This window comes from Aotus nancymaae, unplaced genomic scaffold (assembly GCF_030222135.1).
Source record: "Aotus nancymaae isolate 86718 unplaced genomic scaffold, 86718_ANA_hifiasm-v0.15.2.pri h1tg000004l, whole genome shotgun sequence".
Taxonomy (NCBI): Eukaryota; Metazoa; Chordata; class Mammalia; order Primates; family Aotidae; genus Aotus; species Aotus nancymaae.
In genome coordinates, this window is record NW_026988415.1 from 29,195,231 (window position 1) to 29,209,943 (window position 14,713).

At 44.4% G+C, this 14,713-nt stretch overlaps 1 protein-coding gene across 1 annotated transcript; it reads right to left on the reverse strand.

Moving 5' to 3' along the window:
- Positions 1–2,157: 2,157 nt before the first annotated feature.
- Positions 2,158–5,231, reverse strand: SLC25A5 (solute carrier family 25 member 5). The gene is made up of 4 exons (XM_012475839.3): positions 5,039–5,231; positions 3,554–4,040; positions 3,187–3,327; positions 2,158–2,579 (listed from the first exon to the last, which is right to left on the reverse strand). Exons 1-4 carry the CDS (start codon positions 5,147–5,149, stop codon positions 2,422–2,424), a joined length of 897 nt encoding a protein of 298 aa, XP_012331262.1. The 5' UTR covers positions 5,150–5,231; the 3' UTR covers positions 2,158–2,421.
- Positions 5,232–14,713: the final 9,482 nt, after the last annotated feature.

The window sequence follows — 14,713 nt, forward strand, 5'->3', positions numbered from 1 at the left end:
AGGTGGGCTTGGATTCATTCTTAAGCAGGGCTGTACTTGGGCAAATCTTCACTCAACAAACCATATTTTCAGTGCCATATTATGAGAAAGCTCACATCGGAGTGCTTGCTAAATGCCAGGTACCCTACTTCTGGCTCTATATGCTTTCTTGTGCTTAGCCCTCACTCACAACACCCCTAAGAAATATATGAGCAGGCTGGGTGCAGTGGTTCATACCTGTAATTCCAGCACTTTGGGAGGCCAAGGCAGGCAGATCACCTGAGGTCAGGAGTTCAAGACCAGCCTGGCCAACATGGGGAAAACCTATCTCTACTAAAAATACAAAAATTAGCCAGGCATGGTGGCGTGCGCCTGTAATCCCAGCTACTCAGGAGGCTAAAGCAAGAGAATGGCTTGAACCTGGGAGGTGGAGTTTGCAGTGAGCCGAGCTTGCGCCACTGCACTCCAGCCTGGGGGACCGAGTGAGACTCTGTCTCAAAAAAAAAAAAAAAAAAAGAAAGAAAGAAAGAAATGTATGAGCACTATTATATCCCCATTTCATAGACGAGGAAACTGAGGCTCCCAGGGATTAAGTGACTTGCCCAAGATCACACAGTAATCAGTAGAGCTAGGATTAAAATTCAGGTATGTCTGATTGATTCTAGAACTCCTGAAATCTGCCTCCTAAGAATTGTCAGTCACCAGTTATGGAGTGCCTATGATGTTCTATGGTAGATGCTTTGCATAAATTATTTAATCTTTGCAACAACCCTCTGAGGCAGGCACTATTAATAGCCCCCTTTATTAGATAAGGAAAACCGAGGTTTAGAGAAATTAAATAACTTGACCTAACACAACTAAGCATCAGAGTCCAGATCTTCAGTCCAGGCTTCTTTGATACCAGAACAGAATTCTTAACTAAGCTATACTACGATTCAGGTGCCTGGCCACAGGACAAAACAATAAACTCTGGGACCTTTGGGCATTCATGCATGCCACGCAGACCTCTTATGAATAGCTTATACATGCCAGTGTGTGGGATGTTCCTCAGGAATGAGTTTTACATGTGCACGTGAGCCACCCATCCTATCATTTTTAATGTTGTGCTTTGACAGACATACTTTATTCTTAGTACAAATCTCATGGCAAAAATCTACTGGATTTGAACCCTAATCAAGAGCTACAGAAAATCCAAACACTCGTGGATTCCAAATAAGGGTTTATTGAAAATAAACATGACCGGGCTTACTAACATGAAGCAAAATGCAGATGCTATTTCCTCTTTTTAAGGTGAGTTTTGAGGTCATGGCCGATGTTTAGCCCTCTTCAGAATCTTTAACGGTACTGCAATCTCAGCACTACGAAACCGTGCCAGCTCTAATCCTCTGCTCTGAATGGGACTAAAAATGGCTTGAGCGGGCCGGGCGCTGTGGCTCACGCCTGTAATCCCAGCACTTTGGGAGGCCAAGGTGGGCGGATCACAAGGTCAAGAGATCGAGACCATCCTGGTAGCCAACATGGTGAAACCCCATCTTTATTAAAAATACAAAAATTAGCTGGGTGTGGTGACTTGCGCCTGTAGTCCCAGCTACTCGGGATGATGCAGGAGAATCGCTTGAACCTGGGAGGCGGAGGTTGCAGTGAGCCAAGATTGAGCCACTGTACTCCAGCCCGGCGACAGAGTGAAACTGTCACACACACACACAAAAAATGGCTTGAGCCAGGTGAAAATGAAGGAAACTGGATGAAATCGGTAATGATTTAAACAGTCTAAAAAATTTTTGTTTAAATGAGGTGATATTCACACAAATGTAACCATTTTAATGTGAACAATTCAGCTTGTGCTCCTTGATTAATAACCATAGGACTAAGAAAGGTGGGTTCATAGTATTTATTAGAGAAAGCTCATTCAGCTATGACCGTCCATAGGCAATGAACGTTTTTTGGATGCACTGGGCCTGAATTCCTTTGCTAATGTGTTGGGAACATTGGTGGGTGGCACAACCAACTTATTCTTTGGTAAGTGGATGGCTGACAACCAGTTTTACAAAGACCGTTCTTCATCTCCGGAGATACTGTAGCGTTATTAAAAATGTAGCATTCACTAAAAAGGTAGTATTCAAACATAGCAATCAAATATAAAGTATGTTTTAATATGAAAACAAACTGCAAACAAAATTTATTTTAGATATTTTTATTTCTCCAAATTTGTTATTTATCAGGAGTGACTGAAATAAAAAATATAATTGAGTCCCATCATCATCATCATCATGGAAATGGCTTTAAGAGAAAACTGGTCAGATGAATATTATTGCTTCCCATTTTCAACCAGTAAATAGTTGCCACAGATAAATTGACAGCCAGGAGTCTGTCGAGAATGCTCAAGATACATTATATAATACAACATGCCTGTTCACAGGGGGAAAATTCCCAGGAAATAACTTATGTGTACTTCTTGATTTCATCATACAAGACAAGTACAAAAGCACCACCCATGCCTCTGAGAACATTGGACCATGCACCCTTGAAGAAAGCTTTGCCTCCTTCATCACGAGCAATCTTCCTCCAGCAGTCAAGTGTGCCTGTGTACATGATGTCAGCTGCAAAGAATAAAGACGTGGAGTTAGCGAGCAAAGGCTGATGAAAAATCCTAAGATTCACTAGGCTAAATAAAGCAGAGCCCCACCTCTCTAAGGACTAACGTCAGCTTTAAACCCAACATTCACACATTAGCATGGGCAACACTGAAATATTAATGCTGTGACTAGAGAAAACAGCACGAATATGTAGACTACCCCTTGGGCTTAACCTCTAATACCATTTAAGCACCCTCATTCATAGGCATCTGAAGAGCCCGATGCTATCAACCCCATCCCTTGACTTGGACAGACAGCCATTTTTTTTCTTTTTTTTGGAGACAAGAGTCTTACTCTGTCGCCCAGGCTGGAGTTTAGTGGCCCTATCTCAGCTCACTACAACCTCCGCTTCCTGGGTTCAAGCAATTCTCCTTCCTCAGCCTCCTGAGTAGCTGGGATTACAGGTGCATGCTGCCATCCCAGCAATTTTTTTTTTTTTGTATTTTTAGTAGAGTCGGGGTTTCACCACGTTGCCCAGGCAGATAGCCATTTTTAAAGGTGGGCCTCACTAGTTTGTGGCCACAGCTTGCCCCACGCCTATGACTTTATCTTCTGCTCAAGTGAAACTTACTTCCTTTGCGCCCCGACTGCATCATCATGCGGCGGCGAACAGTGTCAAATGGATAGGAAGTCAACCCAGCAACAGCAGTGACAGTCTGTGCGATCATCCAGCTGATAACGATGTGAGTGTTCTTGGGATCTGGAAGCATTCCTGGGAATAGGAAAGAGACGCTTTTACCAAAAAGCAGAGTTTTACTGACTTCCTTTCCCCGCATCCCCTAAACATGTCATCTATACACGAGGGTTGCATTGGATGATCTCGGCTTCCTACAGCAATGACAAAAAAACAACTCTCTGGCTCTTGAAATGTTAGGTTGGTACAAGCTCTTTTAAATTGTCTGCTATGATCACAACTTCAAAGCCCACAGAAAACTTACCCTTTGCAGTGTCATAGATACCGAAGTAGGCAGCTCGGTAGATGATAATACCCTGCACAGACACGTTAAAGCCTTGGTACAGGCCTTTAATCCCATCAGATTTGTAGATCTTAACCAGGCAGTCGCCGAGGCCTCGGAATTCCCTTTCAGCTCCAGCTTTACCCACATCTGCTGCTAGACGGGTACGGGCAAAATCAAGAGGGTACACAAAACACAAGGATGTGGCCCCAGCAGCACCGCCTGATGCCAGATTCCCTGCAAAGTAGCGCCAAAACTGGGTCCTCTTGTCCACACCACCCAGGAAGATCTGCTTGTATTTATCTTTGAAGGCGAAGTTAAGAGCCTGGGTAGGGAAGTATCTGATGACATTGGCCAGGTTACCACGCCAGAAGGACAGGACTCCCTGCTCCTTGGGAATACGGACCACGCAGTCTATAATGCCCTTGTATTGCTTATCTGCGGTGATCTGCTTGCTGGCATGCTGTACCTAGGAAGGAAGCCAACAGGGACAGTTATAACCATGGGGAAGGGAAAGGGAAGAGCATATGCCATCTCAATCAATGCCCTTTAAGGCTGGCTCCCCTTTCCCCAAATCTAGTCTTCCTATATCATATTGGCTGGACCCTCCCAGCCCCCTGAGCCTGTCACAGGGGAAGAGGTGATGTGCACCAGAGGCATTAAGCCTCCACTCCTCTGGGTGGGAAGGGGGCACCCTCCAGCGGACCCATGACCTTTAGACCTCGGAGAAAGGTCACTACCTCAAACCCAGGTTCAGAGGCATTAGGGCGAGTCCCATGTAGGGCGCGGTCACCTTGGGGACTGCAGCCTCCGCCTCAGGTCTCCAAAGCTGCTTCCGTCCCGCTCCGCCCCCACTCCGCTCCCAGAGGTGACCCGAGCGCCGCCGCCGCCACCCCTACATGTTCGTCCGGTCGCGCCCTCTAGAGCCGGCAGTGGAGAGCGCGCGGCGCAGGGAGGCAGGCAGAGGGGCCCCGGCGGCCGCGGCTGCGCGGGGGCGGACGTAAAAGGCACACGCGCTTCCCGGCGCCGGCTTCCGGCCCGGCGAGGTTTGAGTGCGTCCGCGTGCTGGGCTGCCGCTGCACCCGGGCGCATGGCCTTCCCTGGGCAGTTATCTCCTTGCCGCGACCTTGAGGTCTTCGGTAAGGACTGGGGTTCCTATATAACGCCGGCTTTCGGCCTTCAGACGCCCAGGCCCGGGGAGACCGTCTCTCCGGGACTGCTCCATCCGAGTCCGGCGCCTCGGGGATGTAGAGCGCCTGGTCCTCCTCTCCGCCCCCGGCCTCTTCCTAGACTCAGAACTTCAGGTCACTAAAGGAGTCTCCCACCAGTTTGCCTTCTGCTCCGCCTCTGGCCTTTCCTTGCCAGGGCCTGTCTTTAGAGTTCGCTCTCCGCCACCCTTTGCGCGCCCGCCTTCTGTGCGACCCTTCCCCCCACTTCCTGGTTGGGCTCCTGGATCCCAGGCTGTACCTGCAGCAGCAGCTTGACTCGCTCGATGGGCGCTACCGCCGTCTTGGAGATGGCTGCGGCCACTCCACCTGCCAGGAAGTCCTTGGCGAAGGACACAGCGGCATCTGTCATGTTGAAAGGAAAGAGGAGGCAGGCTGCTGCAGGACGGGACTAGGCCGGTAACCGGCTTTGACTCCGGGGCTGCGGGGCGGAGCGACGCAAATGGCCGATTTATATAGGGGGAGCCGGCGCCGGAGCGGCAGGCGTCGGAGGCGGGGCCGGGGCGGTGGCTAGGCCCCGGCGCGCTGGGCGGCAGAGCCGCTGAGTGGCCCAGCGCGCAGGGGGAGGAGTCGTGGAGGGCGGGCCGGGACCGCCGTCCGCGCCGCCCCGGCTCGCCCTTGGCACCGGACCAGGCGGGTGGAAGGGGCGGGTCCAGAGAACACCCGAGACTTGAACGCTGGACCCTGAGAGAAACCTCGGAGTGAGGAGGTAGGGTGAGGTCACAGTGTGCCTGGAGAAAAACCCTTGGAGAAGGACCAGGACTAGGGTGAGACGCATTTGTTACAGGGATGCCAAAAAAACCCTTCAGTCATCGAGATAAACATTAGTTAATGCGATACTTTAAAAAAGTCGTATTGGCAAACTATCCTGCTGGCCGGACCCCTTGTTTTGTAAATAAAGTTTAATTGGAATGTCAAGGCTGGGATTAGGGTGAGGCAAGAGAGACCAGGTCATGTAAGTGCAGGTTGGGATCCTGTCTGTATTTCAAATGTTGATAATTTGTTCATGGATTTTTGCATTGCTTTTGATTTTTAAAAATAGTGCATTAAAAATAATTTGTCTTAATTACTGAGTTATTTCTCACCAAGGCGAGTGCCTCACTCTTCCCGCCCTAGACCGGGCACTGTCCTGGAGCCAGTGAAACCAGACAAAATTAAGGGAACAGCAGACGCAGGAACTGCCACCGTGCCCCAGACCCTGGTTTGCAAATACAGTTTAACAAAGATCTTGCCGGGAATTGGCTTAGGAGAGTCCAAAGGACTGGGCTGGGGGTGGGGAAGTGATTTTTAGTCAGAAGGCAAATACAGAGATTGTACCCAGAAGGCTAAGAGGCTTAGAAAGGTTAGGAGCTACGTTGACATTTGGCTCCCAGGACTCCAGGTAAAGTGCCCTTGGATCGAATAGATTTCTGAACTCCAGAAACATTTAGAGGAATCAATAGAATTAGATTGGCAGCCATTGTGCCAATGGACAAGTGCTTACTGAGCCCCTTAATCCCTGCACTGGGTAAGCATTTGCCGCACATGTCCTCAAAAAACTACTTGTTAGCTTAAGTGTACTCCCTCAGTTTCAGAACAGGAGCAGATAGTGTAATCACAAATTCTGTGTGTGAATAATCATAGCAATGTTTATAAAAATAAGGATAACTGTGGAAAACTGCAACTGCAGCTGAACTTTATGTTCCCAGACTTCAGAATTCCCAAAGGCAAAATGCCAGCAGGCCTTTGCACACAGAAGACATAGTGTTCATTTCCTTCACTTTCCTTTCCTGCCCTCTCCCATCTTCTCCAGATCTGGCTGTGGAAGGACCCAATTCTAGGACCCTCCAGGATGGTTAGGCCCTTCTTCTGAAAGTACACTTTGCCATTTGTTAGTCTCCCCAAGAACCCCAGCGATCCAAACTGATGCACGCAAACTGCATGTGTTCGAAGGAGCAGTTTTTTAATCTAGCTTTGTTGATCCTGGGAGAAATCTTTGACCTGTGTTAGTGAAAGGCTCCAGCTGATTATAACAGTGAGGTAGCTGGATACAAAAATGACCTTGCTGTACAGTTTGAGAGAATGGTAGAGTATATCCTCCGAAGGTGATACTCACTTCTATGTTCTGGTGAGAGAAGCAAGAGCTAAAGCAAAATTCTACAGAGGGCTTTATTTGGAGAGAGGTGGATTTTATTTATAATGCATTTAAAAATAAAATTCAAAACCTTTTTTTTTTTTTTGAGATGGAGTCTCGCTCTGTTGCCCAGGCTGGAGTGCAGTGACGCAATCTTGGCTCATTGCAACCTCTGCCTCCTGGGTTCAACTGATTCTTCTGCCTCAGCCTCCTAACTGGGATTACAGGCATGCACCACCACGCCTGGCTAATTTTTGTACTTTTAGTAGAGATGAGGTTTCACTGTGTTGGTCAGGCTGGTCTTGAACTCCTGACCTTGTGATCCTTTCGCCTCAGCCTCTCAAAGTGCTGGGATCACAGGTGTGAGCCACCGCACCTGGCCAAAATTCAAAACCTTTCTAGTTTGAACTCGACATTCTGATTAATGCATTTTTATTCAACTGTTAATTATTTCTCGATATACCTCACCATCACTCGTGTATCCCTTTTCTACATGTGACCTTTCCCTGGCCACATCTGCTACTCTCTTTGAGCATGATGCCTCTACTGTATTCTGTTTTAGAACTCATTGTTTTGTCAGTTTTTTTCTCTCCACAAAAAAAGATGATCAAATAGTTACATAGAATTTTCCCCTTCTCAGTCTTTGGGTAACTAAGTGTGGTTCTATTGATGATGAAATACAAGATGGGTCATTTAAAAGCAACTTCATGCCATCACTTGGTATTTTGCTAAATCTGTGGTGAGCTGGAGCTTCCCTAGTCGCCTATCACCATGTATACTTTAAGGAGTCAGATATTCTCGAAAGTCTTAAGGTCATGAAAGATAAAGGAAGACTAAGGAATGGTCACAGATTAAAGGAGACTAAAGGGACTTGACAATTGAATGCAATATGTGATCCTCAACTGGCTCCTGGACCAGAGAAAGGACTTTGGTTATATTGGTGAAGTTTGAATATCTGTAGATTACCAATACTATTTTTGGTTATGGTGGCCATGTAAGATGTTAACATTTAGAGAAGTTCAATAAAGGATATGTGGACGTTTTTGTACTATTTTTGCAACATTTTGACAAGTGTGAAAGTTTAAAAATTTTTTAAAGAAAAAAGAAGGAAAAAGAAACCAGGAACAAGCATCCAGGAAAATAGAGAATAGAGTCTCACTCTGTCACCCAGTCTGGAGTGCAGTGGCACAATCATAGCTCACTGCAGCCTCGAACTCCTAGGCTCAAGAGATCCTCCTGCCTTGGCCCTCCAAATTACTGGGATTACAGGTATGAGCCACGGTGCCCAGCCGAGAAGAATATTAGTGATAATAATGATGATGATGATATTGATAATGATATATGGCTGGTCATTTAATCAAAACGAATTCCTTCATTGAGACATAGTGCTGTGTTAGTAATTATTGTGTTTCTGGGAGCTATGTAAAATACAAGTCAAAGAGGAACTAAAGCTAAGGTAATGCCTAGTAATTCTCAAGGAAAAACAAGGAAGAGAATCAGAAATGGCACTTTTAAGGCCTCAGATATCTATGTACCAACACCCAGAATATGGGTAATAAATGGAATGTAAAATTTTAATACTCTCAGAAAAATGCAATTTTATAGGTATTGTTCAAACTTGGTAGGAACTTCTGGCTGGCATCTGGAAAACTTGGTTCAGAGAGATACCATACAGAAGAAGAGGAGAGCAGTAATATATCAGGAAAGTATAACCAATAATTCATTGGCTGGAGGGTGAAAGCATTCAGTGAGAATGAAAGGGAGAAATGAAAGTGATTGTAGTTGTAGAAGTATACAAGAGACTGCTCAGATTTAAAGTATGAATGGGGCAGGCATGGTGGCTCATGCCTGTAATCCCAGCACTTTGAGAGGCCAAGGCGGGGGTGGATCACCTGAGGCCAGGAGTTCGAGACCAGTCTGGCCAACATGGTGAAACCCCGTCTCTACTAAAAATACAAAAATCAGCTGGTGTGATGGCTCGTGCCTGTAATCCCAGCTACTTGGGAGGCTGAGGCAGGAGAATCGCTTGAACCCGGGAGGCGGAGGTTGCAGTGAGCCAAGATTGTGCCATTGCACTTCAGCTTGGGTGACAGAGCAAGACTCCATCTCAAAAAGAAATAAAATAAAAAGTAAAATAAATAAAAGTATGAATGGTACTTCATAAAACTGTCACATAGATGAGAAAGAGTGATTAGAGACATGGAATAATCTGCATTTTGGCAATATCTGAACATCTTAAAGGCCTTAAAAGTGTCATTCCTGACTCTCTTCCTTGTTTTTCCTTGAGAATTACTAGGAAATTGGTCCAGAAGAGAGTTCTACACCCTTTCCAATTCTAATCCAATTCTGAACACCTGGAATTTCCATTATTCTGATAACAACATAGCTGATACATTCCTTTTTCTTATTTTTAAGACCATCTTAAAGTTAAGAAAACATCTGATAGATTCTTGGCTCTCTTGCTAATACAGTGTAATTATAGTTCTCAAAAGAATGAAGAAGCAATGAGGTAAATTGCTAAGCTGGGCTTAATTCTGATAATAAATAAGGAAGATCTGGTTAGCAAAGTGAAAGTGACAAGAATCTTGGGGAAAGTGATCCTGTCATCTGGATATCTGTCAAGCAAAAAAACTAAAAAAAAAAAAAAAAATGTTGGGCATGGTCACATAGGTTAATTAACCTGTGTGTGTGTGGAGGGGGGGGCGGTGTATGTTTGTGTGTATGTAAGGTAGACTTCAAAAGGATCAGAAAAAAGATAAGTATGATCTCCTGGCCTAACACCAAAAGAGAAAGATAGCTCAAGAGGGAGAGGAAGGATCCAGTTGAAAATTCAGAACTGTAGAATTTGGAAAAGTCCCAATGATAAAAAGGGAGAGATGTCTAATAAACTACAGTATCCTTATAGATTATTCTCTGATGAGCTCACATCTTAAAAGTACATGTATAGATGACAGAAGGAGGACTGTGCCTCCAATGACAAAGCCCAAAGAATATCACATACCTCTGGGAATTGACTCATAAGGGCTAAAGTCCAGAATAAACCCAGGCTTATAAAATGGGAAGCACTGCAATAAAGGGTTCTAATGCCCTATTTAGTGCAAGACATTTAAGGATGAGATAGAGCTTAATGGTAGCATGTGTGAAAAAGAGAACTAGAACTACGTGTCCTAGTTCACTGTGGGTTGGCAATGCCAAAAAATACTAATGATTCTTGAGTTGCACTAAGAGAATGGTAGTGACCAGATCAGAGGGACTTTCAGTTTCACTTGGGTCTCTGTTGGCCAGCCCATAGAGTTTTACGTTTAATTCTGGATGCCACATTTAAGAGGATATTAACAAACTGGAATATATTCAAACAAGGCAATCAGGAAAGTGAAGTGTCTATAAATCATGTATTATGAGAAATGGCTGAATGAATGAGAGATATTTAACTGGGAAAGAGCTTTGGGTGAAAGAGGGACATCATAACTGTCTTCATAATTGAAGGACTGTGTGGTAGAAGAGAATTAAAACATTCAATATGGAATTAACGCCTGCTGGCAGAGGTTTCATGAAGGTAGACTTCAGTTCAAGAAGACATTACTTTCTAAAATATAAGCTACTTAAAGGTAGAATGGGTTGCTGTATGAGGGGGTGAACTTTTTGCTACTGGAAAGGCTAAAAGTTGAGGCAGCATAACCACTTGTTAGGGATGCTATGGGGGAAATTGCTGTGTTGGTCTGGAAGAGAGTTCTACATTCTTCCCGTTTCTAAGATTCTATGGCCGTATCGTTTTATATCTATAAGATAAGTGGATTTGAGCATCTGGGTCTGGGTCTCGGAATTTGGGGCAAATAGGAAGAGAAAGGTAATTTAGCCCAGTGGTTAAGAGGGTGGGCCCTACAGCCAGGTTGCTTGAGTTTAAATTCAGGCTTTGCCACTTACTAGCCGTCAGGTCTTGGATAAATTGCTTTACCTCTCCAAACTGCAATTTCTTCAGATGTAAAATGGGAATGCTCGTAGTACCTATATAGTACCTATACCTCAGAGGACTGTAGGCACATGTTAATGAGATAATGTATGCATAGAACAGCATTTAATATGTGTCAGATTTTATTAATATTAAGAAAATTATGGCCAGATGGGGTGGCTAATCCCTGTAATCCCAGCACTTTGGGAGGCTAAAGCAGGAGGATCACTTGAGTCCAGGAGTTTGAGACCAGCCAGGGCAACATGGTGAAACCCCATCTCTACAAAAAAATTAAAAATTAGCTGGGCGTGGTGGCACATGCCCGTAGTCCCAGCTAGGAGGCTGAGGCAGGAGGGTCACCTGAGCCAGGGGGGTGGAGGTTGCATTGAACCATGATCGCACTGCTGCACTCCAGCCTGGATGACAGAGTGACACTCTGTTTCAAAAAAACAAAACAGAACAAAACAAAACAGTTGGTGGAGGATTCCAGCCCATGGAATCCTGCTTAAATCCTGCTTAAAACAAAACAACAGTCTTATTGAAGTGTGATTGTCAGACAATAAAACTGTACATATATATATTTTATTTTTTTATTTTAATTTTTTTTTATAGAGATGGGGTTTCACCATGTTGGCCAGGCTAGTCTTGAACTCCTGACCTCAGGTGATCCACCCGCCTCGGCCTTCCAAAGTGCTGGGATTATAGGCGTGAGACAACGCACCTGGCCAAACTGTACATATTTATAGTGCACAGTTTGCTAAGTTTTTTCACATGTATACACGTGTAAATCCATCACCACGATTAAGATTATTGACATATCCATCACCACCCAAAATTTTCTTGTGCCCCTTTGTAATCTCTCCATCCCCAGGCAAACTTTGATCTGCTTTCTGTCATTATAGATTAGTTTGCCTTTCTTATAATTTTGTATAAATGAGATAATATATTATGTACTCTTCTTTCTGGGGTCCAGCTTCTCTCACTTGGCATGTAACCCTTTGAGATTCGTTCATGTTGTTGTATGTATCAATAGTTAATTACTTTCTGTTGCTAAGTAGTATTTCATTGTTCAGATATGCCACTTTTTTTTTTTTTTTGAGATGGAGTTTCGCTCTTGTTGCCCAGGCTGGAGTGCAATGGCATGATCTTGGCTCACTGCAACCTCCGCCTCCTGGGTTCAAGCCATGCTCCTGCCTCAGCCTCAGCCTCCCAAGTAGCTGGGATTACAGGCATGTGACACCACGCCTGGCTAATTTTTGTATTTTTAGTAGAGATAGGGTTTCACCACATTGGTCAGGCTAGTCTTGAAATTCTGGACCTCAGGTGATTTGTCCACCTTGGCCTCCCAAAGTGCTGGGATTATAGGCCTGAGCCACCATGCCCTGCCCACGTTTTGTTATTCATCATTTGATGGACATTGGCTCATTTCCCCTTTTTGCTTATTATGAATGACACTGCTATAAACTTTCCCATGCAAGTTTTTTTGTGGACATATGTTTTTATTTCTGTGATAGTTGCCTAGGAGTGGAATTGCTGGGTCACGTGGTAACTTATGTTGAATCATTTGAGGAGCTGCCAAGTTTTTTCCAGAGTGATTGAACCATTTTACATTCTCAACAACAGGGTACAAGAGTTCCAGTTCCTCCACATCTTGAGGCCTTTCTTTCTTGCTTTCTTTTTTAGATCAAATGTTTTTATTTTTATATACATGTGTTAGGAAGGAAAATGGGGGTGATTTGTTACCATTCAAATGCAATTGTATGTAAATAAGTTTTTTGAGACAGTGTCTTGCTCTGTCACCCAAGCTGGAGTGCAGTGGTGCAATCTTGGCTCACTGCAACCTCTGCCTCCCAGGTTCAAGTGCTTCTCCTGCCTCATTGTCCCGAGTAGCTGGGATTACAGGTGCCTGCCACCAGGCCTGGCTAATTTTTGTATTTTATGTAGAGATGAGGTTTCACCATCTTGGCCGGGCTAGTCTCGAACTCCTGACTTCAAGTGATCAGCCCGCCTCAGCCTCCCAAAGTGCTGGGATTATAGGCATGAGCCACTGCACCTGGCCCAATTGTATATAAATAATTTAACTCAGAAAAATTTAACTTAGAAATATTTGATATATTTTAATAAATTTTATAAGCTGTGATTATCTTCTAAACCTGTGCAGGGTACAATGTACATTATTCAGGTGATGGTTATATGAAGACAAGACCTCCCCACTAAGCAATATATTCATATAACAAAATTGCACTCATACCCCTTAAATTTACACAAAACATCCCCTGCACAGTTGCATTTTGCTTTGTTGATCTCCAACTTTAGTCTGAGTAAGACTAAATAACTTCATGGGAAAAATTACATATTACATATATAGAATTAAATGTAATTTGATATATATATAATCAGGCAGCTTAGTATAGCAATCGGGATCCCCAGGTGAGTCCATTGAAAATGGAGCAGAGATTCATCTTTGATAAAGATGTATAGCTTCTTCTAATTCCAAAGTAAACATAATGAGTGCACAAAATTTTATTTCAAGTTTCCTTTTAGAAATATGAGCAAAAATATTTATTTCAGGACCTAATATGTGATATTTATTTTCTGATGACTACCCTAGCTGTATGTACTAGAGTACATACAGTGTGATGTGTTTCCATCATCCTATTGTAAAATTTTATTAATTAATTAATTAATTTATATATATTTATTTTTGAGATAGGGTCTCACTCTGTCGCGCAGGCTGGAGTGCAGTGGTGCGATCATGGCTCACTGTCACTGCACCCTTAACCTCCCAGGCTCAAGTGACCCTCTTACCTCAGCCTCCTGATTAGCTGGGACCACAGGCACCTGCCACCACCCCTGGCTAATTTTTGAATTTTTTTTTTGTAGAGACAGGGTCTTCCTATGTTGCCCAAGCTTGTCTTGAACTCTTTGGGCTCAAGCAGTCCTCCCACCTTGGCCTCCCAAAGTGCTGAGATTACAGGTGTGAGCCACCGTGCCCAGCCTCAAGTCCCATCTTGAGGCCTTTCTTTAGCCACCATCTTCAGTGTCAGTTTTTGCTGCTTCCCCTTCTCCCAGAAGTTTCTTCCCATCCACTCCTTTAGTGTTCTTACTCAGTCCCTTGGCTTTAAATGCCATCCATCTGCTGATGACACCCAAATTCCTATGTCTCCAGTCATCACTTTTCCCCAAACTCTAGACTTGTCCCTATTATCCTGAAATAATTATCAATAATGTTCTGATATGGTAGTTTCCTATGGCTGCTATAACATTACCACAAATGCATTGGTTTAAACAACACAAATTTATTAGCTTGCAGTTCTGTAGGTCACAAGTCTGACATAGGTCTCACTGGGCCAAAATTGAAGGGTCCGCAGGCCCGAGTGCCTTTCTGGAGGTTCCAGAGGCAAATTTGTTAGCTTGCTCATTCAGGTTCTTGGCTGAGTCCAGTTGATTGTGACTGTAGGGCTGAGGTCCTTTGTTTCCTTGCTGGCTGTCAGCTGAGGGTCATGCTCAGCTTTTAGAGGTCATTGGCTCCTGGAAATCTTTGTCTTCAAATCCAGCAATGGCGAATCCAGTTCTCCTCAGGCTTCATTTCTCCTGCCTCTTCTTCCATCCTTGCATCTCCCTGACCCATTCTTCTGCCTTCCTCTCCCACTTGTGATTTTTTTTTTTTTTTTTTTGAGACGGAGTCTCACTCTGTCACCCGGGCTGGATTGTAGTGGCATGATCTTGGCTTACCGCAACCTCTGCCTCCCAGGTTCAAGTGATTCTCGTGCCTCAGCCTCCCGAGTAGTTGGGATTATGGGTGTTTGCCACCACACCCGGCTAATTTTTGTATTTTTAGTGGAGATGGGGTT

What these genes read in the sequence shown, in the direction of transcription:
- SLC25A5 (XM_012475839.3), bottom strand. Translation starts at nt 5,149, where the DNA reads ATGACAGATGCCGCTGTGTCCTTCGCCAAGGACTTCCTGGCAGGTGGA. An exon ending in GAGTCAAGCTGCTGCTGCAG is followed by an intron (nt 4,041 to 5,038) that starts GTACAGCCTGGG and finishes CTTCCTTCCTAG; the next exon opens with GTACAGCATGCCAGCAAGCA. An exon ending in GCAGTCGGGGCGCAAAGGAA is followed by an intron (nt 2,580 to 3,186) that starts GTAAGTTTCACT and finishes TATTCTTTGCAG; the next exon opens with CTGACATCATGTACACAGGC.